This window comes from Chelonia mydas, chromosome 13 (assembly GCF_015237465.2).
Source record: "Chelonia mydas isolate rCheMyd1 chromosome 13, rCheMyd1.pri.v2, whole genome shotgun sequence".
Classification (NCBI taxonomy): domain Eukaryota; kingdom Metazoa; phylum Chordata; order Testudines; family Cheloniidae; genus Chelonia; species Chelonia mydas.
This window is the reverse complement of record NC_051253.2, coordinates 15,719,895-15,745,383: the sequence shown is the minus strand read 5'-3', so window position 1 is coordinate 15,745,383 and position 25,489 is coordinate 15,719,895. Positions and strand designations below refer to the sequence as shown.

At 41.9% G+C, this 25,489-nt stretch overlaps 1 protein-coding gene across 5 annotated transcripts in view; it reads right to left on the bottom strand.

The window, feature by feature from the left end:
• LOC102947588 (activity dependent neuroprotector homeobox) overlaps nt 1-25,489 on the bottom strand; it is a 43,562-nt gene that overhangs the window by 14,585 nt on the left and 3,488 nt on the right. For 2 of the 5 annotated variants that reach the window (XM_037877257.2, XM_007059748.4), the window contains exons 2-3: nt 14,757-14,915; nt 12,188-12,259 (exon numbers count right to left, since the gene is read on the bottom strand). In XM_037877257.2, the coding sequence (XP_037733185.1) occupies nt 12,188-12,259; nt 14,757-14,793 (109 nt within the window). In that variant the 5' untranslated portion in view covers nt 14,794-14,915. The remainder of the gene's footprint in view (nt 1-12,187; nt 12,260-14,756; nt 14,916-25,489) is intronic. The other 3 variants (XM_037877258.2, XM_027822235.3, XM_043527374.1) reach the window with 3 other exon arrangements.

Here is a 25,489-nt window from a genome sequence, read left to right as displayed (position 1 = left end):
AAAGCCAATGGTTAGTAGGGTTGTGTCTCATTTCTAATTTCCCAATTACCTTCATTTCCCCCTTATTTTTAGTCTTTGGTTGAGTGAATTAAGTGACCCTAACATTCCTAAAAAGAAATGGAAACTCTGATTTGCAATGCATTCTCTTGGTAGAGTTGCTAGGAAACACCTATAGGCAAAGCCTTTTTACATAACCTGGCTCGTAATCGACCTTAGATTTGTGATTCTAAAGAAATACCATTAGCTGGAATGCAAGGAGGCATTTCATTTATTTTTCAAAAATTAAATATGGCTAGAGAGATCACCACTAACATTTTTGAGGAGTTCAAATTGGATGGGACAGAGAAGAGAAGCTGTACCTTCAGAACAGGAATGCACTAAAAACAATGGGTTCTACAAAGTCCGAAGTCCCTTTCCCTCCCACACTCTGCCAAAGAAGTCAGAAAACATGATGTGCAATACTAATATTCCGCAATAAAAAAAAATGAAGACCAGACTTACAATACTATTTCATACAACAGTGAGAACAGGTTATTGTTCTTATAATGCATGTATATTTGCAAAGCAAAGTTATCCTTTGCTTAAACTGAAGAAATTGTTCTCTCTCTGTACCCCCGAGTTCTCATTAACTGCACTTGTATTAAGGCAAAAAATGATGAAAGAGCAGTCTCCGAATTTGATCAAGAAATTACACATGGCTCCAACAGCTTTTTCCCATAAAAAGAATCAAAAGAAATAAAGCAATACTGTTCTTGACAGAGTCACTAGATATGGTGCACATATCTACTTTACAGCAACTTCTTCATACAGTTAGATGTCTGCACAGTCTGCATCATACACACCAAAGACTAAACGAAGTAACATATAGTAGGACATGGGTAGAATTTGACTGACCAAAACTGACAATGAATTTTGAATCCAGACAGATGAAATCTTAGAAGTAACTTTACACTGTGATTCTAACAAAATCAATGAGTATCTGAGTTACATGTGTAAGGACAGCAGACACTTGAGGGCATTACATTTTCTGCAAATTTTGTTATATTCTCTAGAATCTAAGATTTCATTTAAAGAGCATCTAGTCCTGACTGCAAAGAATTTTTTTTCACACCGTAAAACAACTGCTGTAGAGTCTGCTGTCAGGCAGCGAGACAAACGTCAAAAAGGAGTAAGTTTTATTTGTTAATAGGGCATTTATTTTGAAGCTTAATTACAATCATTTGAATGCCAAGCATTGTTAACTGCTTCATTTCTAAGGAGATCAGCTATACTAAATTAGTCTGCGAATGCCAATTAACAAAGTATATCCTGCTCCAAGAGCATGAAGTAAAGAAAACTGGTACTAGTTATGGGTGGGAGGAACAATTAAGAGATCTTCATACCACTTGAACCCTCTTTCTGTCAAGGTTACTAGTGAAATCGAGTGGATATAAAAAAACCTGTTCTCTCAGAATTCTACCACCCATCTCCAAGAATACAGAAATCTCATCAGGTCTCTCAGATCTGAACTGACTTCCTTTTACAAGGAAGACCAAATGTGCCCAAAACAGAGAAGTCCACCTCTAGTACCTGAAAAACCAAAATCTGTAATAGTCATATCTGCCAGGAAAACGTTCCCCTCTTGGAGAAGGATGTAGAAACTCTTCTGCCAGAAAGCCTGCTTTGCTCAGCGAATTGCCTTAGAAAGCTGAATCCACCTGATCCTTAAAAAAAAATCCTCCTTAAAAATGGAAAGCCACTGCAGATTGAAAAATCTCCTGGCTCTAGTCTAAATGAAAGGACACGAAGGCCTGGTCTACACTACAAAGTTTTGATAGCAAAAGGCAGCTTTTGTCGACAAAACAATGAAGGTGTACACAGTACAATGCTCCTCCCGCTGACAAAACTGTCCTGCTTTGCCAACAAAATAAAACCACCTTGACGAGAGGTATAGAGCTTTTTGCGGAAAAGTTAGATCGACAAAGCATCAATGCAGACACATTTGTTTCATCGTAGTAACTGGCTTTCAGGAGGTATCCCACAATGCCCACTGTGACCTCCCTGCTCACTGTTTTGAACTCCACTGCCCTGCATCAAGCTATATGGGCATGCACCCCTCCCCTTTCAAAGCCCCAGGAAGTTCTGAAACTGCTCAGCATGGAGAACTCACACAGCTACTGCCCAGCTGAGCATGCCAATTCCCAGCAGCAAACACACTCCTGCCTGGACTACAGGGGAGGGGGTGGATCTCCTTGGTCAGTGGGGAGAGGAGACTGTGGGAGAACTTGGAGGGAATCACGGAATCAAAACATTAATGCAGAATTCTGCTCTCCCCGGCACTAGGCAGCGACAGGCAGGCATGGCAGGCTGCTGCTTGGGGGTGGGGGGGAAGAGACTTCTGTTCAGAGCCAAGGAGGAAGGCAGACTGTCCACCTCCCCCTGCTGCTGTACCGGTCTACCCTGAGCTGGGTGAGACGGGGACACCAGTTGTCTGTGCACCAGCTTCTGCCACACGATTGGTTGCTTCCAGTTGGTGTTTGAACTTAAAGAGACAGTGTGCCAACACACTCACTGTCCCCCGTCCCCCACACAGTGTCTCTCACATACACATACCTCCAACCCCAACACACACACACAGACACTCTCCCAACACACCCTTCCCCCCACTCACTCCCCCTTCAATTGAAAAGCCGCTGCCAATCTAGTACCCATGGAATGATGGGATTGAGAAAACATCACATGATGCTGTACCTGCCCCCATGAGGCATTGCAAACCCTTCCCAAAACACCCTGCAGCCAGGTGCACAGTGGGACAGCTACCCACAGTACACTGCTCTCTGGGTCGATGCAAGAGCTGCTGTTGTGGATGCGCTCCACCAACACAAGGAGCACAGTGTGGACGCGCTCCACCAACACAAGGAGCACAGTGTGGACATGCAACAGCGATTAAATTACAGTGGTCGCTGTATGTTGGCGTAACTTGTGAGCACTGAATCACCAACATTAGTTGAGAGCCACAAGGAACCTCATACTGTTAAGGCCCATGATGGCAGAGAAAATGTACTCAAGCAGCTTCAGTGACTACATCACTACATTACTGCACGCTCTTCTTATACAGCTTTGAGATGAGAAGGCATAAATGGTGAGGGTTCAGAATGAATCTTACCAAATAGCTGTTTAAGCATGAAATTATTCCAGGACCTGGATACTCCTTGCCCAACCTAAAGCTCCTGGAAAGGAAAGATCTTGGAAATTGTCTGCACCTGGCATGTGGGTGGTGGAAACTGTCCTCTACTGCCCTTGTAGAGCCTAGATCTAATGACTCTTACCAGGAAGCTCTACTATAGGCCGCATTGACTGGTAATGGTGAAGCAGCCTGGTACTTTGATCTGCCAACAGAAGTCAGCACCGTATCTTGACATTCTGGGCTGTTATCCCAGTAAGAGCAGAAGATACCCACAATGAAGGCTCATATTGTGCCACAGTAGCTGTTGCACTTGGGCAACACCCCCCCTTCTCCCCGCTTATCATTTTAGAAGTTAGAAGAACTGGAGGAAAAAAGAACATTAAAAAACTGCACTGAAAAGCCAAAAATGAGAGAGATTGCCTTTGCTGTTTTCCTCGTCAGCAAAGGCGGAGCAGGACTGAGAAGACAAATAAGGAGGAGTGCTGATGGGATAGAAGTAGCGTAGACTTTACACATTCATTGGATTGCCAATCCCTACTCATTAAGAAGGAAAAATATTTATCTGATTAATAAATAAATAATAATAATAATAATAATAATAATAAGATATGCTTGTATAGAGAACTCCTCATCTGTAGAACTCAAAGTGATTTACAAAGATAAGTAACATTACTCTTCCCATTTTTAAGATGGGGAAATTAAGTAGAGAGAGGTGAAGTGATTTACCCAAGGTCACAGAACAGCTGAGAACAGAACCTCTAGTCCACATTTGATGGACCACACTGCTTCTTCATTTTACCCTGTTTTAGTGGCAAGCAGGATACAGAATAGATTCTGCCAGTCTCCTGCATATTTTCACACTGATCCTAGTTATTCATGCACAATAATTTACAATGTGGTAAGTAAATATTTAATTCAGTGATCCCCTTTGTATTGAAATACCATGTACCCCTTATGCACACACATAAAATGTGTGGGGTGCAGGAGAGCCAGTAAAAATCTGCTGAAACAATTCTACTGAAAGATTCCCTAAACATTTCTATCATCCCTAGTCATCAACCACAACAGTTAGATCTGCCCATAGGCCAACCTATTTAAGTTTATATTCATGATTTAACTTGCAATTTGTGCCAGCTCCTCCATTTCTTTTTTCTCTGCCTGTTCTAGATTTCTGTCCCACCGACAAGCACACTGAGAAATCCATGCTGATGAATTCCAGTTCCCCTAAGTTTTCCTTGAAGGAACCAAGTTACACTAAAATCCACATTTAAAGGCTGTGCAGAACACTCCAGACTGGGGGAAAAAAAAAAAAAAATGGATGCTTAAACAGAAGTATGATTTTACTTTCCTTCTGGTAGTACCTTTATTTATATCTCTTTGTAAAACCTGTATTACCCCCAAAAAGATCCTGAGAACCCTATCTCTACAAAATCCTGAATATTAATGAAACTAAGTGGTTTGGTGACAAACACATATTGATCTGGATTGTGTTTCATAAACACGTAGGGTTGCCAACTTTGACTGAAGCTATTCCGGGGGATTGTTTTTTTCCAACATGACATAATGTCATTTTCTTAAAATATCCTATTAAAATCTCCCAAATTGCTTTCAACAGTCATCGGGAGATCGATGCTGATTCTGGGAGACTCCAGGCCAATCCTGGAGGGCTGGCAACCCTATACACCGGTCACAGGTCTACTATACAGTTTTGCTAGTATAACTTTCAAGTTACTCTTCCATGGTCAAACAGCAGGCTGTGACAGAATTGGATGTGTCTACCAAACTGTGAACTCCATTTTCTATTCCAACCTTCATTTAATAATGTACCCTCCATTTTGGATTAGAACATCCATTTTGTATTAGGGACAATGGCTGACAAGCCATCACAGGGCAATCTAGGGCCATCAACTTTCATGGTTTTGCACTAGTAGTTGAAAGACTATATGACAATGAGTACTTGTGGCACCTTAGAAACTAACAAATTTAGTTGAGCATAAGCTTTCATGAGCTACAGCTCACTTCATCGGATGCACTCTTATGCTCAAATAAATTTGTTAGTCTCTAAGGTGCCACAAGTACTCTCCTTTTCTTTTTGCGAATACAGACTAACACGGCTGCTACTCTGAAACCTGTCATATATGACAATGGACTCTCTACACTGAAGCCTGACTGAGGGCTGGTCTACACTGGGAGCTAACATCAGCATAGCTATCTCTCTCAGGGGTGTGAAAAATCCACAACACTAAGATGCAGCTATGCTGATCTAACCTACAGCATCTACAGTTTATGGAATAATTCTTTTGTCGACCTAACTACCACCTCTCGGGGAGGTGAACTGCCTATGCAGACAACAAAACCCCTCCCTTTGGTGCAGGTAGTATCTACATTGAAGCGCTACAGCAGTGCGGCTGGAATGCTGCAACTGTGCTTCTGTAGCAGTTTAAGGGTAGACATACCCTGGAGGAAGGCTGGAATTTCCCAGCTGGAGCACACAGGCAAAAAAGGGCAGTGGCTACTGAAGTGAGAGGGCTCTCCCTGAGCAAGAGGGTCATTCACCACAACATGCTGGAAGACCAGGCTCAAGAGAGAAGAGGATGCAGAATGATCAGTCTTTCAGGCTAGGCAGACCTGACTGGACTCAGAAAGGGTTACATCATATTTTTATTGGGGGGAGGGGAAGGAGTATCTCAGGGCTAGTTGGGATTTTGCAACGATCACTAACTTTCTAGTACTTTAAGAGCGATTACGGCTAATAATTTCCTTTGATAAGCCTGTATTCCTTACTTACCTGACACAGTGTCCCTGAAGGAGTTAATCAAGAAGCTGAGCATGCCTACAATGAAATGGAATTCAGAGAGCATGTATAAGCAACTGGAGTTGCTGGTTTTGGAATTTATAGCAGCCGGGCTGGGGAGCCCCACGTCCCAAGGAAGGGTGGCAGAGACAGGGTCTGAACCTGGAAGTGTCCCATAAGAGACCTAGAGCTAAGAATAGCGATTCTGGGGGCTTAGAAGTACATGTGATCCAGTGGCTCAGTCTATTCACAACAATCTGGTGTCTGTCCAGCAAGGGGAACTGGGCCAGCCTGTGACATGGGGTGAATTGTTTAGCTATAAATTAGTTACTTCTCCTTTTGAAGGTGGCACCCAAACTCCTGAGTACTTAGCTAATGGTTGCAATAAGGTCAACTGATATTGGGGCTAATACAAAGCCTGTTGTCCTCAATGGGAGCCTTTCCAGTGCCTTCAAAGGGTTTTAGACCAGACCTGTTGCAACTCTGAACAGACCTCAATGGAGGATTACTTTTGCTTCACTGCAAAGTGACCCTAAATATAAATTTCACACAATGCAGCATTTGGGGTACAATTCCTAGCTATCTGCTCTTACAGTTTTATAAGCTTGTCAACCAAACTATATCAGAAAAATTATTAAAATGCTATGAAAAATATTGCATAACATCTTTAATTACTTTCTGGATCACAGGGAGGTGTGTACACCAGGGCTCTGAACAAAAACAGAATTATAAAAATTATGGAAGAGTTTTGCTTCATTGCCAGAGGAATTAACAGTATGAATACCCTAGATGCAGAAGACCACAAAGTTACTCCACTTTCTACGGACACATGACAAGAGCAAAAAAGATTAAAAAAAATAAAACAGCTCTTAGTAGGCAAACTGAGTTTACTCATAAGAGGAATTTTAAACCACTCCTGTACTCTTCATGATACTGGCAGCTCAAATTCCTCATTTAAGTATTCTAGTATTTAGATCTACTCACTCTTCTGCAAACAGACCCCAAGTGACCTTCAGCTCCTCTTCCTGGCTCTTTAAATTCCAGATGAAGAGGCAGCTGCAGACATGTAGTGGCCATTTTAAAACAATCTAAACTGTTGCAGATTGCACAGCCTCCTCTATTAAGTTAATTTACTTTTCTTTGCCTGGTAACTTTTAAACCATATGTTAGCCTTTAACAAGAATAATCACCTTCACTGTATGGTATAAAACTGTGAATTTCACACCTCCAAACTAAGGTAGCTATGTAATCCAATCCCCTTAGCAAACCAGGTACCATGTGACAGGTAGCAACCCAGACAATCACTTCAAAGCAATGGAAAAATAGAGGGTTTTTGCAAGACTACCAGGAAAAATACTATGTATTAGAAAATGTTAACTAACACTATGTGTTAACACTCAGTATAGACAAGGACTGAAAAGTCAATGTTTTACACAGTATTAGAAAACGCTAATGGTTTTCCTTGGAAGGCAAAAGTCCCTTGCTTCATACCTAGAGCCCCATTTTCCACAAATTCAGAACAAAACATACAAAACTAAAAATGAAAAACTCATCCATCAGCAGTAGCTCCTGATGCTTCTTTCCCCCGGGGCTTTGTCCGGCTCCCCACTCAAGGTGTGGCAACTTTACTCAGGTTTGGTCCAGCTGCCTGCCTCTCTGTCATGACAAGGGGTAGTCAGACAAAATTTAAGTGATTGGCATTGCAACCTGGTGAAAGAGGGACAGCTGGGCCAAACCTGAGCACAGCTGTGATGCATGCGTCAGGCTGCAACACCCAGAGCAGGGACCAGCCCCAAAGAACTGCTGCCGCTGTGGAGTGAGTGTGGGTCAGGTTCACTCTGCAACAGCCCCCGGGGCCTCCCAACCCTCTTGGGTGTCAGCACTCTCCCCTCCCCGCACTGGTGGCAACCCTCCCACCACCCCCCCACCCCCGAATAAAACAAAGTAACAAAATTCCCAAAATTCTGAGAGAGAGAGAGAGGCTATTTTTAGAGCCTCATGACACTTTCTTTTATATATACATATATTACACCCTGACATTTTATATCTATATATCTATAGATAAGTAAATAAATAAAAGAGTGTCACAAGGCTCTAAAAATAACCAATATTCACAACCAGAAAGGTAAGAACCCACAGGAATGCATGTGTCCAGGGAATGTACTCCAAGTTGCCACAGGTGCTTCTTTCTCACACAAAGGAGAAGAGGAAAGAGGAAAGAGGAAGCTTCACCACATACCCTCTTGCTAAGAAGCTTCCCTCTTAATTTAATCCCAGAATGAACTAGTTTCTACTCCAGAATGAGAAAAGCCCCACTTTCCAGCGAGTCTACAATAACCAGGCCTTTTACAGAGAAGAATCTCTGAGTCCATCATCTCTGTTACTCCTGTACAGTCATTTTATAGACTCTGAATATAATCAAACTGAACAGAGTTTCTCTATTTCATAAGAAAAATTGCCCCTTGAGGTTGAAAAGTGACTATTCAGAGAATACTACACTTCTGACACTGAGCAAATTTTGTCACTTTTTAAAAGAGGACAATATTTCCTCTGACCTGAGAACTTCACCCAGTCAGGTGTACCTGAAAAACAGAAGAATGAGAGACTGACATTTTTGAAAGTTATTCAGAAGATTAACTTAATAATGGTTTGATGATCCAGGGCTTCATTGCCCTTAAAGGAGGAGACATTTTATATGAGTACTGTTCTATACCAATAAACACAGTAAATTATTAGTGTCCGTAATTCCACGATCTTTTCAGAAATGTTGTGGTAAGACCTATAAACAATCACAAAGGGATAATTTTACAAGAAACCATTCCTGCACAAAGGAACCAAGATAACCCAAGCTTTTCCTCATGGTGAAACTTTATCACTTCATCAAAGCATTACTAATCCAAAATTTTACCATCTCCTCATTAATAAGAGGTCAGTTTATGCCACTTGGAAGACTACAATTACCAGCATATTTGGAATTGCCAGATAAGCTTCTACATGTATGAACCTAGACATTCCAGCAAGTTATCTGCACATCCAGAACTTAATTTGCAAGGAGCTACTTTGCGAAAGTGCACTTTTCCAAACAAAAAGTCCTTTAAAGCACTATACAAAAATTGAATCTAAGAATATTTTACTTCTATTTAAAAATCTCAAATTTTGAAATACCGAAGCGTTAGATACCCCAATGCTTTTCAAAATGGACACTGAAGTATTTGCCCAGTATGGAACCAAACATGCTTTTTTAAAATAAATAAATAAATAAATAAAATGTAAAGTCAAAATCACAGATAAGTTTTCACTCCTTTCTTGTGCAGCTCTCTTTGGCTGTCTCAATCCCTTTGTGATTTCTGTGCACCATAATTCTAAATTTTACTACACAGCTGCCAATGGAGCACAGACTAGACTGACTGGAAAACAGAATTAATCAAGAAAAGGAAGATAACAAGGAAGTGCTGTTCTGGCATCAGAAACCAAAATTAGGAAGGAAGAATGAGAAAGAAATAAAAAGAGAGCAAAGGGAAGCAACAGAATGTAAAGCAAATGCATGAAAATAAATGTAGCTTGAGTACATTTGTTAATTCATAGTGGTACTGAGTTTTCCTGGCAGATGGCTCCCAGAGCTGTGCATTTGTTGTGCAGGGAAAGCCTTCAGAGTGGGGGCTGGCAAGGTGTCAGAGAAAAGTAGTGTTAGGGCAGAATATTGCCAATTAATTAAAAAAACAAGTATTTTTCAAGTCAGTTGTCACAGCAAGCAACTTTCCTTACCCTACCCCTACAACTCAAAAAAATTCAAGCCCTTTAACTTAGCTCAGGGGTGGGCAAACTACGGCCTGCAAGCCGTTTTAAGCTGGCCTGCAAGCTCCCACTGGGGAGCGGGGTCTGGGGCTTGCCCCGCTTCGGCGATCCAGCCAGGGTGCCAGGTCAGGAGCCGCACCATGTGGCTTGGCGCCGGGTTGGCATCCGCACCACACAGCTCCCGGAAGCAGCTGCATGGCCCTGCACCAAGGGTCGGGGGCCACTCCACATGTAGGAGCCGGAGAAGGGACATGCCATTGCTTCCGGGAGCTGCTTGAGGTAAGCGCTGCTCAGAGTCTGCACCCCTGAGCCTCTCCCCACGCCCCAACACTGATCCCCCTCCCACTCTCCAAACCCCTTGATCCCAGCCTGGAGCACCCTCCTGCACCTCAAACCTCTCATCCCCAGCCCCACCCCAGAGCCCGCACCCCCAACCAGAGCCCTCACCCCCTCCTGCACCCCAACCCCAATTTTGTGAGTGTTCATGGCCCCACATACAATTTCTATTCCCCGATGTGGCCCTCAGGCCAAAAGTTTGCCCACCCAGGCCTCAGCTAGTTTATCTGGAAATAGCTAATGCTATAATAAAATGTTCTGTACAAGTTAAAACCAGTATGATGCCATATTTAAGGAAAAACACAAAATGCAATGTAATAGCAGCAATACTAGGGTTTCTCACCTACTTACGACTTAATCTCAAATGTTAAAGCACAAATAAAAATTAAAGGCAATCACTGATTTGGACATTAGGGCTGAGGTTTTCAAAGCTGCCTAGACAATTTGGATGCCTAGCCAGTGGCTTTGAAAATCTGAGCCTAAATCTTCGGCCCTAAGTCAATTACTGTGAAGACAGAAAACTGGTAGATAATGAGATGGAATTTAATTCATTTCTGACTTCCTGTCTTTCCAAACTATCACTGCTGTGTTACTATTTACTATCAGTTGAGAAGGAGTATTGTTCCATGGATGACACGTTAACATGAGCCCTCCTGAAAAGTGTTTACTGTTGTCAATATCCTCTAGGTAGCACAGAAGCCCACCAGTCCTGCAAGAACAAACACAGCAACATCCAAAGCTGTAAAAATGAGAGCAAATAAACATCCAACTTACACATGATACCATCCCTTTATCAAAGGGCTCTATATTTTGAAACAGCAGAGGATTTAAACTGATTGAGTATCGAACTGAGCACTCCAGAGGGCCAGATTCTCCTCAAGCTCAATTCCTTTGCCAGCTCACAAATGCAGAGTTGGGATTTTATTAACGTTGCAAGTCATTTTTATAATACTGGATAGAAAGGATAATCACATGAGACTTAAAAAAATGTGATTTTAAACAAGAGGGAAGCAATTTCTTGCTTATCTACTGTGCACTGCTATTTATTTCTACCAATTAAATGGATATTTTATGAGACACTGCAACACTTCTTAGACTCACCATTTAAAAATACTGAGCCTCTTAGATAATTTTTTAAAGTGTACACTGGTAACTTCACACTAAGGACGACTTCCCTAAAATGCTATTTTCCCTCCCCAAAATTGAGGCTGCAACATGAAAACCAATAACTATGCTTCTGGGTGACATTACAAATTATATGTATATAATTTTGACTCTTTCCATGAACATATTTGGGTGATTCTTCCTCTCTATGCTGTGACTATTTTACTTTTGTACAAAAGTATGGAAACATTTGAGCACTTCAGTGACTTGGATTAGTGTGATGAACTGCAAAAGAAAGTGTCAGATCTGTGTACACACAAGAGATGGGCAAGTCTGCAAATACTTGTATGCCCTAATAGTCGTCTCTGCCACTGCACTTTTTGGGAATAATGCAAAGCGTAATCTGTATGCACCTGCACTCAAACAGCCAATCTTGTACACCCTATTAATGTAAAGACGACTTAGTCGGAGTTGGAATAAGTCCCATCTTATTTACCTAAGAAAACATGTTTTTATAAGCAAGTTACTGTGTTACACAGGAAGAACAAATCTGACATTTCCCTGGGATGCACCATGACATCAAGCTGTTTTTGACAATAAGAGGCACCACTACAACCAAACTTTTTGAACAGATGGATTTTTATTTGGAAGCTTGTCTCCCAGCTTCACATCTAACATATTCGCAAATATTTTAACACCTGCATTTTAAAAGGTCAGAACAGCAAGAGAGACCACAGAGAGAATTTATACTACTACAGCTATACTAAAAAGACCTTGCTCTAAATCTTTACACATTTTGAAAAAAGTCTCAGTTTTGCTTTTCTAGTTGCAACTCTTCAGCTCCATAATCCAGCTGTGGCCTAAATACTCAGTGAAGACATTCTAGCAGGTAAAACAGGTGAATTATTAGGTTCAACATTGGATGCCCAAAGTTAAGGCCCAAAACTAAGTGCAACTCAAGCAGTTTAAAATATAGTCTCTATGACCCTCACCTTTAATATGGAGGTGCAGCCCATGGACACTATTGGTTTCATGCAATGTTCCATCTTGTTCCACAACCACTCCTACAGAGAAAACTTGACAGTCTATTATTTCATAACAGACCCTAATCTTGGAACACCTCCCTTTTCCTGTGCAAAAGTATATTCCCTCTACTTGAAGTCCATTTTCACGTATCCTTCTAGATGACTGAATTGTATTTAGTTAAATCAGTTGTAAACTACTCAGGGCAGGAGCTTTTGCTGTGTCTGCAAAGTACAATGCAGACTATACCATTGCAATGCAAACATTCAAAAGGTTATATACCCCAGCTGATCTACGTTAGAGGGGAAAGACCTCCAGATTTTTATAGTGAATTTGAAAAAAGCCTACCACTCTCTCACATATTAGGTATTTCACATTATGTAGTCTTTTCCTGTCATCTCTACAACAGCAGACACATACTAATCCAGAGTTGGTGGGGGTTAATCAAAAATGCTAGTGACAAAGGTTTAGCATACCAAGTCAAGCATAATTGAAATGGACTAGCCAATACATTATCTATATAGAGTCTACTGTGTTTGTAGGATGTCTGTCTTGATGATCTACCTAAAGCAGAGGTAGGCAAACTATAGCCCGTGGGACCGTCCTGCCCAGTCCGAGCTCCCGGCCAGGGAGGCTAGCCCCCGGCTACTCCCACGCTGTTCCCCCTCCCCTGCAGCTATGCGGCAGCGCGGCTTGCACCCGCCCAGCTCCCAGGCTTTCAAATAAGCCTGTTCTGCCACTCTGAGTGGTAAGTGGGGGGGGTTGGAGGGGGAACGGGGTTGGATGGGGAACGGGGTTGGATAAGGGGCAGGAGGTCCCGGGGGGCAGTCAGGGGACAGTTGGATGGGGCGCAGGTTCGGGGCAGGGGGCGCCTGTCAGGGGGCGGGGGTGTGAATAGGGGTTGAGGTAGTCAGGGGACAAGGAGCGGGGGGGGTTGGAAGGGTTGAGGGTTCTGAGGGGGGCAGTCAGGAGGTGGACAGGGGGTGGGGGCCAGGCTGTTTGCGGAGGCAGAGCCTTCCCTACCCGGCCCTCCATACCGTTTTGCAACCACGATGTGGCCCTCGGACCAAAAAGTTTGCCCACCCCAACAAAGTCTGATCTACATAAAAACTGGTTTGTTGGGGCTTGTCTACACTACGCAGCTTTTAGCAACAAGACTGTGTCGACACAGTGTAAATGCTCTGTCGGTATTTTGTCAGCACTTTTGCCAACAAAATACTTCCAGCCCCGGGAGTGGCATGACCTTTGTCGGCAGGAGCACCACATTCACACTGCCACTTGCGTCGGTAAAACTTTTGTCTTTCTTGGGGGGGCTTTTTAAAGTACCCGTGAAAGACAAAAGTTTTGTGGACAGCGTCGCAGTGTAGACAAGCCCTTGTTAACATCTATAACAACTTCCAACTTCACTCAAATCAAGACGTGGAGAGAGGTAATCTCTGTTTACCAAATTATGTGCATTTTTCTATTAATTGATTGTGCTACATTTCACTTTGCAGCACCCTCTCTTTTTAGTAGTTTCTCTATTAGGTAGTTATTTCTCAAAAAATACTTAACAGCACAACGAGGATTCAATCAGCATACAGGACAAGCATTGGTGCAATTCTCAAATTGCAAATCTTTAAAACAGATTTAATTTCTCCATTGGTTGTAAACCAGCACTACACTATTGTTGTTTACTAATCCAAACTTTATTTATTCAATACAATTTTCAGTGTACTTTATCTTTAGCATTTCATCAGTACTTTGATTTTATTCCAACAGATATTATGAAGAAACCTTAGACTAATCTAAATATCACATGAAACTGAATAAGGCTGCTGTAAAGGTTGGTAGAGTTAAAATTTTACTTTTTTCCTTCTATCCATTTGGAAAGTAAATTTTTTTTCCCTTTTAAATAAGTGACCTTCTCTCTTCCCCCTACGTTCCTCCCATTATACAGAGCCCAGCTACTCAGCACACTTTTCAGAGTAATTTATGTGGAAATGATTGAAAATGTTTTTAAACATTTCATTTACAAGCTTCCAATGAGTTATAAACAATGAAGTTGTCATTTAAAAGTAACATATACCTTGTAAAACTAAGGAATAACTTCACTTAAAGGGACACTCAATCACATTTTTCTCAGGATTATTTTATCTACGCATTACAAGTGACAGCTAAGTTTACTATACAATTGAGATGAATATATTTCTTCCAGTTTTTTTACTTTGTGCATGACAGTACTTTGACAATCAGCTTCACCATTTACCTGTGTAATCAGCTTCCCCTTCTGTGTGTGTTTTTATACACAAGAAGAAGGGAAAACATTTTGTAGAGAGCCAGTAAATTAACTGTAAAACCAAGAAAACAGTCAGGGTGACTCAAACACAGGTGTGGTACCTGAAAATTTACTTTTTTTAAATGTATCTAGATTTCAAGTTGGTGTTCCTTTAAGTGTAAAATTGCCAAATTCTACACATTTAGCCCATTCCCTCAATTTTTTTGCCCATACTTCAAACTCTTCCCATTTCTATTCAGTACATATTATGAGGCATTTACCTCCAAAATTAATGGTGCTTGGGTGTCTCAGACTCATTGGGCAAGTTTCATGCAAAAGCCTCCAAAAATAATTCTCCTTGCAGAACGCCCACCTCAGCGATTATATTACACCTACTGTGTGAGGCCAAAGCCCGGACATAGGAGAAGGCTCATATCCTGCTGTACAAAACAAAGTGTTAAAGACAAGAGATAAGAATGTAATAAGGATAAGTTTTACATTTATAAATTATGTTTCATCATGAAGGACTAATGCCCATTATGAATCATACATACAGGTATCACGACTGAAATAGAGGTACTGCTAGAGTTTAACCCAGCAGCCTTCCTTCATTGGCAAAGTTTCAAAACATTTTAGCAGGTTTTAAATTTTAAGCAAAAAATTCCTCTAGTTGACACTATAGTAGAATATTTTGATATTCAGAACTCAATTACCCAAACTGGAATTCCACCAGGATACCAGAACTAACACTGCTATTCACATGCCATCTTTTGATCTCACAAGCAGTTATGGCTTCCAGTTTTACATCTCATCTGAAATACAGCACCTTCAGCATGACAGTGCCTCTACAGCCATGATTCATTCCTGATGAAGAGGTGAAGTGCCACTACTGAGTCACCAACTGTACCTGTTTTCTCCTTGGAGGGTTTCCATCCAAATACAGACCCATCTTGCAATCTAGGGTTTTAGGAGATCATATAGCCCAGGGTAATACGGCTGTCAACCACAACCATGAGGAAATATATTCAGTAGGGCAAGATTCAGATGAGCAGTCTCATTTAGGTTCGTATCTGCTGGTACTAAGATGTGAAGTAGATTATCCTGGGTGTTGGAATGTATTAGACTATGTTCTATAATCCATTTGCTGCACTTTAATTCATCTCACTCATTCATGTTAATAAAAGAATCAATGTACTTCTATTTTAGGCAGGTTTTGAAGCAGAACAAGACAGGTAACTTCAGTGTAGGGAACCAGGAGTGAACAAATCCATCAAAGCTTCCAAAATATCTTTTAGTTGACCATTAACTTATTAGAGCTTTTCAGACAGAGGAGAAAAAGTTTACCAGATTTTCCCCATGAGTTGTTTGATTCAAGTGATAATCTCATGGATTTCAAAACTTTCTGACAACATCCACACCCTAATAAAGTATTGGCACCACTACAGGAACTGGATTAAGTTTCTGGAAATTTGTGGACTAAGTTTATTATGGAAATAAAACTTTAATGGGCTGATATGACACAATATAATGTATTCAATACATAAGTTTAAAGCAAAGACTTAAAATTTAACTATTGTTTTAAAAACCTCAGAATTTACATTCTAAAGAAGAGATTTACATTACATACTAGTAAACTGGGCTATTGACTAAGATTGGGGGAACTGAGTTATTTTATTTGAAAAATATTTTTACTATAAACAATCAATTTATTTCCCTGCCATACTGGATTACTTTTCTGACAGAGGACTGGACAGAATGAATAGTCAGTCCTTTGCATTTCTGTCAAGTCCCGATCACTTCCTATTCCTCTTTTCCACCTGAAGACCAATTATATAAACTACCTGCCTGGCTGAGACCTGTTTGGAGCACATCAGTTACAATTACTACATCAACCTGAAGATGTGATCACTGAGCAAAGCAAGGCACTTCATTCTGTACCAGGGTCAAACAAGTCCACCCCCAAAGACTGAAACTAGTTACTCTACATGGTACAAATCATGATCATCAAGCCTCTGGCATTTTTCTGAATTTTAAAAATCGTGAAAAGTTTTCTCCAATAGCAGAGTCTCATTTTACTGACACTTTATTACGAGTAAAAGGGAATTATTGGTTGAGATATAAAAAGTACAACACAATAGCATGTATCAGAACTGGCTGCAGTTGCATGCTTCTTAGTTCAAAGAAGTAAAACATGTTAGTTTCCTATGAGACTCCACTTTTTTCTCTGGCTTCACTAGTCAATGTACATTTTAAATATGGTCTCTTTCCAAAGACCCCCTTAGTTAATTATGTGCAGTAGCATGCTCTGAGAAGCCAGCCATGAAAGTAGAATGAATAAAAGACTGTTAATACAACATTATAGTTGAGATTTTTGAACATACTATTCTGAAAATATTAAATTATGGCTCCCCCAGTAAGAGAAATGCAACCTCCTTGTGCTTATGAACTATTCAGCCATGTATCCTATTGTGCTCTGCACACCACAAGGTGAATGATGGGAGATGCCTGTTTACCAGGAGGGGGCTGGAACACTGGCACCTGAACATTCCATAGCAGTTGAGCCACGCGGATTTGACCAGCAGGCAGAAACAGCACCAAGAGCCTGGGGGACAGAATAGAGAGAGATGGGAGAGAAAGCCAAGATAAAATAAGGAAAAAACACAGCAGGGTCAGGGACATCACAGAGAAAAAAAAACAGTGACAAAAGCCAGAAAGAGAAGTGGCAGAGAAAGAAAAGCTGACACAGAAACCTCCCTGAAAAGGTAAGTGTGGCTTCTGGATAGCTTTGTTCCTGCACTGAGAGGAATAAATGGTCTGAATCCTGACACAGCCACCATTTGTTTACATTAAATACTTCATTTTCCCTCTGTCAGACTACTCCTCACATGGTAGTAAAACAGCTCCAGCCGACTTTCAGAGGTGCTGAGCACCCACAGCTCCCTGTGAAACCAATGGGATTTACTGGTGCACACCACTTCTAGAGAGTCACCACTGATGTTTCACTTTTCCAGTAACAGCTATAAACCTATGAAGGAGATTGGTTTTCAATATAAAACACACTACACTCGTGGTAATTTCTTTATGGACAACAAAAGCACCTATTTCACCCCCACTCTGTCACAAACAGATACTGTACTCAGCTTGTCAGCTGGTAGGAGTTCACTCATGGTAGATCGATCCTTAAACAAGGGCTTGCTTTCACTGCTACAGTTAACGAGTTACTCTACTCAAGCTAACCTAGCTCAAGAGTGGACACACTATGAACCACACTGCACTCAAACTACACAGAGCAAATAGATTTGCAGAATGAGGGGATTAGCAGATAATGAATTATACTAACTCCAGCTGTAGCCTATAGCTGCATCCTCACTGCATTACTAGCTCAAACAGCAGCAGCAGCACTTGAGTATCAACCCTGATGAGCCAGCAAGCTCAAGTAAAGCACAACTTAACTCAAACTAAAGATCTGTGCGTGTGGAGGGGAGTCAGGTTAAGGGTGACTGGAGTTATACCTCGAGTTAACACCATAGTGAAGCCCTGAGATTAGTGTGATGGTCCTAACTACATGTATATCTATGTTGCAATCAAAGTTCTAATTGCAGCACATTCAGACATACCTGACCTACCTTTAGTCTAGCTAGCCCTGACACCAATAGCAGTGAATAGGCAGCACAGACTTCAGTGTGGGCTAGACACCCAAGTGCATACCCAGACTTGTACTTGGGCAGGTAGGCCTCACTGAATCCCATGCTGCCACGGCTTCACTGCTATTGGCACCTGTGCAAACTAGAAAAAGCTAGCATGGTATGTCTAACCACACAATCCAAATGCAGTGTAGACATATCATATGTGCTCACAGGCTGTGTCCACAGTTGGACTGAGACTATGCTAGCTGCTTTTATAGAATGAAAACTTGAAAAAGACATCACATACCTTCTGAAAATTTTATATGTGCTAGTTTCAATACCAAATATCACTATAACAAAGTAAGAAACAATTATTTCTTTATTTGTTCAGTTTGTTTACTTTGTACAGTTTACTTCATTATGTACAGTCAAATCCCACCTCCTCCCACCCAACTAAATCAGTTTCTCCACTACTGGAAAGTCCAACTCCTAAAAAAAATTTTTTTTTTAAATATTCAGAATATACTATTTAAGAAATGCTGTATCAGAAACTGGATATTTTAAATTAGCTAATCACAAAAATTCAGGTTGTCTGGCTCTCTAAACAAAATGACTGTTAGCACTGCTTCCCTGACCAATGTGAAGTTGTTCAGTTTCCCATTTTAACTGTTTATATAACCAAGTATATATTCCCCGGGGGGCTGGGGGGCAGGAGAAGTGATGGAGAGTTCATCTACAGCATGGTTTTACAGCACACCTATAAAAATCCCTGTGCAGGAAATTCTTATGCACACTACATTTCCCTGCCTAAGACCACAGGAACAGCAATAATGAGCCAATGCTCGCGAAGTTCACTGTCTCTTATCTCTTTGGGCTTACAGTCCAGCTTCATGTTGGCTGCTCTTGCATAAGGGTCTCCAGGTTCCCATCATACATAAAGAACTCTAATGAAAGGCAGCCAAGGTTCTAATGACAGAAGTATCAACCGTACAGCTGAGATCTCTTCCTCTTCATTCCCCTTTTTAGGTTAAAAATCTCTCTCTCATCCCCTGCCCATCAGACAGGGATATTCTAACTCAGTGGTTCTCGATCAGGGGTCCAGGGCCCACTGGGGGGCCACGTGCACGTTTCAGGGGGTCCACCAAGCAGGGCTGGCATTAGACTTGTTAGGGCCCATGGCAGAAAGCCAAAGCCTGAGCAACTTAGCCTCACAGGGCCCCGGGCAATTGCCCTGCCTGCTACCCCCTAATGCTGGCCCTGGCTTTTATATGCAGAAAAACAGCTGTTGTGGCACAGATGGGCCATGGAATTTTTACAGCATGTTGAGGGGGCTTCAGAAAGAAATAGGTTGAGAACCCCTGTTCTAACTCACACTTTTCAGTCTTTCTTGATTTCTGGAATTTTCCACTGGTACCAGAAGCTCCACCTAGTGGATGTGTATACTAACTGCACAGTTTGAACAGGAATTATCTATTTCCTTACCAACTTCTAGTAAGCATATGTAATGTTAATAATGTTCTTGTTTTAATTTACTGTGCAACACGGCCAAATTTTCGTTTAGTTGGGAACTGTAACTTTGAATTTCCTGACTTGCGTTTAGAACAGAGGTGGGCAAACTACGGCCCGCAGGCCACATCCAGCCAGTGGGACCGGCCTGCCCGGCCCCTGAGCCCCTGGCCCGGGAGGCTAGCCCCACGCCCCTCCCCCGCAGCCACACAGGCAGCGCTCTGGGCGGCGGGGCTGCGCGCTCATGCAGGGCAGCGCATCTAGCTCCAGCCAGGCAGCGTAACTGCCAGACATGCTGCTCTGAGCTGCATGGTAAGGGGGCTGGGGCGGGGCCAGGGGGTTGGATAAGGGACAGGAAGCGGTTGGATGGGGCGGAGGTTCGGGGGGGGGGGGGTCAGAGGACGGGGAACAAGGGGGTTTGGATAGGAGGTGGGGTCCCGGGAGGGGGGGGGCAGTTAGGGAACAAGGAGCAGGGGGGTTGGATGGGTTGGGGGTTCTGAGGGGGGCAGTCAGGGGGTGGAAAGTGGGAGAGGGCGGGGCCCAGGCTGTTTGGGGAGGCACAGCCTTCCCTACCCGGTCCCCCATACAGTTTTGGAACCCCAATGTGGCCCTCGGGCCAAAAAATTTGCGCACCCCTAGTTTAGAACCTGAACTAAAATGTCACAATAATGTAGGTTTGTGATTTTAAAAAAAGTTGCTCATTTATTTGACCACGCAAACATGTAAATACACAAAGCAGGAATCGACCTTTCTGATGTGCCCTAGAAACTAATATCAAAAGTTGTCCAGTCTGTATGGCACAATATAATTAAATGTACAGGAAGTCTAAAACTGGAGGCACCAATGGCCGAGAAGGCAGGCCATCATACACAGTAACCCCTTTAATACCTCCTTTAAATGAGCATTTGAAATAGCCAAGGATATGTTATATATATATACCAATAGCTGCAGTGAAATCAATATGTACTGCACATGCTCAGTACGCCATTCTCACTTGTCCATAGCTATTTCTTAAAGACTTTTGTGTTGAATGTAATAAAGCCTCAAAAGAGGTCATGATTTTCTTATACCATGATATACAGTTCAATGAGTGGAAACAAAGGCTAAATGAATATTCCTCAAATTTCAAAAATAATTCTCCTCTGGGATGAAACTAAATATGAAAAATTCCAAAGCAAAATTTTTTGCTGGAAGCTTAATCATGTGTAGGGCTCTACCAAATTCATGGTGTATTTTGGTCAATTTCATGGTCATAGGATTTTTTTTAAAAACCATAAATTTCATTATTTCAGATATTTAAATCTGAAATTTCACAGTTTTGTAATTGTAGGGATCCTGACCCAAAGAGGAGTTTTGGGGGGCTGCAGGGTTATTGTAGGGGGAGTTGCAGTACCCTTACTTCTGTGCTGCTGCTCGTGGTGGCGCTGCCTTCGAAGCTGGGCAGCTGGAGAGCAGCAGCTGCTGGACAGAAGCCCAGCTCTGAAGACAGAGCAGCGCAGAGAAGTAAGGATGGCATAGTATGGTATTGCCACCCTTACTTCTGTGCTGCTGCCTGCAGAGCTGGGCCCTCAGTCAGCAATCACCACTGTCCAGCTTCCCAGCTCTGAAGGCAGCAGCACAGAAGTAAGAGTGGTATGGTATGGTATTGCCACACTTACTTCTGCGCTGCTGCTGGAGGGGCATTGCCTTCAGAGCTGGGCGCCTGGCCAACAGCCGCCGCACTCATAGAATATCAAGATTGGAAGGGACTTTAGGAGGTCATCTAGTCCAATCCCCTGCTCAAAGCAGGATCAATCCCCAATCAATCAATGCCCAGCTCTGAAGTCAGCGCAGAAGTAAGGGTGGCAATACCATGATCCTCCTAAAATAACTCTGTCACCCCCCTGCAACTCCCTTTTGGGTCAGAATCCTGTATTTGAGAAACGTTGGTATCCCCCATGAAATCTGTATAGTATAGGGTAAAAGCACACAGAAGACCAGATTTCATGGTCTGTGACACGTTTTTCATAGCTGTGAATTTGGTAGGGCCCCAATCATGTGGAATCCTGAAGTGCTCGCACTTGCTCTTTGGAGCATTCCAAGAAGCATTCTGACACTTTGTAAGCTCTTTAGATTCTTACCAAGAGACATTTATTAAGTCTTTCTAAATTTAAAACACAGAAACAAAACATGTAAGCTGCATACAGGTGATTTGATGTGCCAAAACCAGTAATACACATTGCTGGGGTGTGCTGGTGAATGATAAGTAGCAAAGCACTGCAAAAGTGTGCATATACTGACATGCACTCCGGAACATGTTACAATCTACTCCAGCAGTTCTCAAACTGGACGTGACTCCATTTTAATGGGGTCACAAGAGCTGGCATTAGATTTGCTGAGGCCCGGGCCCAAAGTCGAAGCTCCACCGCCTGGGGCCATAGCCAGAGCGCTTCAGCCCTGCGTGGCGGGGCTCAGGTTACAGGCCCCGGGCCTGAGGCTGAAGACCTTGGATTTCGACTTTGGCCCCTCCGCCCGGGGCAGGTTTTGGTTTTGCTCCGGCCGACTCAGGCTTCAGTCCTCCCATCCTGGGGTCATGTAGTAATTTTTGTTGTCAGAAGAGGGTCACAATGCAATGAAGTTTGAGAATCCCTGATCTAGTCAATTCCCCAGCCAATGTGTGATGTACTCCTCAGATAGTGGATGTATTATATATTAAATTGATAAAACACTAGCCAATTGGCTAGATCTTAACTAACAGACTATTTTTACATTTTAACTAGTTAAATAAGTAACAACCAATTCAGCTTTTTCTCCCCCCACAATCCCCATATGTATCCCAAACAAAAATGTAACTAGTCTGTGGGGTTGGACAAGACCTTATATACAGACTTCTCTCTCCACATATTCCTACCTTCCTTCCCTTTTTTGCCTAGACAATTCCCAAGCACTCCAACTCCCTGACTAGATTCCAGCACTAATCCACCTCAGCTGCTGTCTTTGGGCTGGCTCATGGGCCTTTGATATTCAAAAGACTTCATAGTTGGAGCAGTGGGAATCAAAAACCATACAACACAGTTTTTAGAAATTTAGAGAAAAGTATTTTAAACTCTTTTCTAAGTAACCAAGAGACTTGTTTTAAGGAACTTTTTGTCTCTCGCTGCCACTGATCCACATCAATACCAAAAAATGTTATTTGGCTCCACTGCATCAGCAAAGAACTGCTAGCTCTGGAATCATGTCAGGAATCAGGCAGCTTAAACAGAACAGGTAAAATTGGGTAAAGGCAAGAGAACAGCTGAAAGTCAGGGGACTGAAGGACAGGAGAACAGCTGAGACAGAACTGAAAGGCCCTGGCTAAAAGCATGCCCCCCATACGTTAAAATGATTGGCTGAATGAGGCAAAATCATCCACCCAGAGTACTTGTGGCACCTCAGAGACTAACAAATTTATTTGAGCATAAGCTTTCGTGAGCTACAGCTTTTGCTCAAATAAATTTGTTAGTCTCCAAGGTGCCACAAGTACTCCTTTTCTTTTTGCGAATACAGACTAACACGGCTGCTACTCTGAAACCACCCAGAGTGTTAACTTTCAATGGCTGAGGAGGTTGGGGTTTTTTAGATTTTTTTTTAAATTATTGAAGTTTTAAACATTACCTTAATAGTATTTTACTTAAAAATACATATTTTGCCAGCTGACCTGTTCAATCAAGAACGTGTAAGTCTGTTGTGCGCACTGGGACACAATTACACAAGTTTAGAACCCAACAGCCAAAATCAGTTTTCTTCCAAACCATTTTTAAATGCCAAGTTTTTTAAAACTAAGGATATAAATGGTTTAACTGACAGTGACTCACTGCAGACGAATATGGCATTTGTTCCACTCTTATTTAAAACCAAAATATGTCACACACATTCAAAAAATACCAATGTACGTGAGATTAAAGTGATGCCCTCCAAATGTGGGCCTCACATTTGGGCTTCCAATCTCAACTGCAATGAAGGTGTCAAAAGCATACATTTTTTTCTTAAAACATATGGCCTTTGGGCAGGTAAATAAAACAAACTAGTTTCCTTAATCTGATCTCAAGTACATCTTTAGATATTTTATGTCAAGCTAAAGATTCTCTTGAAAGTCCGGAGTGAACAATTCCATTTCCCCCAAAAGGGTGTGGTTTTTATATCGTGTTAGTCCAGTCAAGTTAGACTTTGTCTAAACACAAAAATTGTACTACTTTACCTTTACTGGTATAGTTAAAGTGGTACAACCCTCCATGCTAGTGTGGACAGTTAGGTTATGTCTACGCTGCAGAGCCTGTGTTGGTATAGTCCCCTAGTGCAGACACAGTATACACCAGGTATATCATCAGGTATATCAACAGAAGCACTCTTCCACTGACACACCTGTGTCCATGCTGGGGATTCTGTAAGCATAACTATGTTGATCGAGGTCATGGTTCTCTCACACCCCTGACCAATATAGCTGTGCTGATATAATGTAAGTGTGGACCATGCCTTAGGCCTTGTCCACTCATAAAACTTAGGTCAACACAGTTATGGCCATCCACTCCCCTGACAGACATAGTTATGCCAGTCTGACACACATAGGTCAGCAGAAGAATGCTTCTGTCAACCTAGCTACCGTCACTCAGGAAGGTGGAGTTCCTAAAGGAGCAGAAAAATCCCTTCTGTTACTGTAGCCTACATCCGCTGGGTCACAGCAGCATACCTATGGCACTGTGGCTACGCCACTGTAGTACAGACATGGCTATATACCTGTATAAAACGTGCTTATAGTCATATAGCTTATAACCTTTCCTGAACAGGAAAAAGTTATACCAACATAAATACACATACCGGTATAACTGTGTCCACGCTAGGGGTTGTACCGTACCAGTCCTTAGTTTAATATGATTGAAAAGCCCTAATGCTTGTTAAGATGTAGGCTAATATGTTTGAAAGCTGAAAGGCCAACTAACATGCCTTCAAACATATCAGCCTCCATCTTAACGAGCATTAAGAGGGCTCAACACAACACAACAAACACCAACTGGACTGAGCTAAAAAACAGGGTACAAGTATCCTAAGGGGCCAGTGACTACCAAAGGACATATCTGGGTAGAGCACATAATAGGTGAACAATTTAAATCAAACAGCTATTCACTACATTTCTCTTTTGGGGATTTGATTTAAAATATACGTCCTAAAGACTTCAGATCCTGATGAGGATGATTGTAGTCTAATCTTGATTTTTTTTCTCTCTCTCTCAACCTTTGTGCACAAATATTAAAGTGAAGATAATTTTCTATTTTATAAATTGCTTATCTGACTGCTACAGCTTGTTCATTTAGAGCTTCTCCAAAATAAGTAAATTAGAGTCTTTAGTTCTCGTGTCTTTTCTCCTACCCAAATATTCATTCCAATTTTTTTCCTTTGCACTAATAAAGCTAGATGTCACCTTCCCCATTAAAAAAAAGTCATAAAATTTACGGTTTAGACTGTGCACACGTTGTCTTAATTCTGACAATGCACATGTCACTGAGATACAGCCATGCATGTCAGAAGTGCTGCTTTATAACATTTTTAATAGTCATTTTCAAAGGTTGCAGTTATTCTCATATACCAAAGCTGGGGAAATAGCCATCCCTTATTCATGCTGGTGTATGTTGGAAGCACAACTTACCTTGCACAGAGAGGGCTTGTATATGCACTTATTTAGAAATCTAGTTGGCATTCCCCTTCTAATTTAGGAGTCAGTTAATGAAGTGGAGAGTCTAGTACAGTATAATATCACTGAATTACTTCTACACTCAATTAAAATGCTCTTTTAAGGCACCATTGTAAGTTAATGCAAAATAATATATGAGAGTTGGCATCTTCTGACAATTGGTACCTTCAATCCTGCA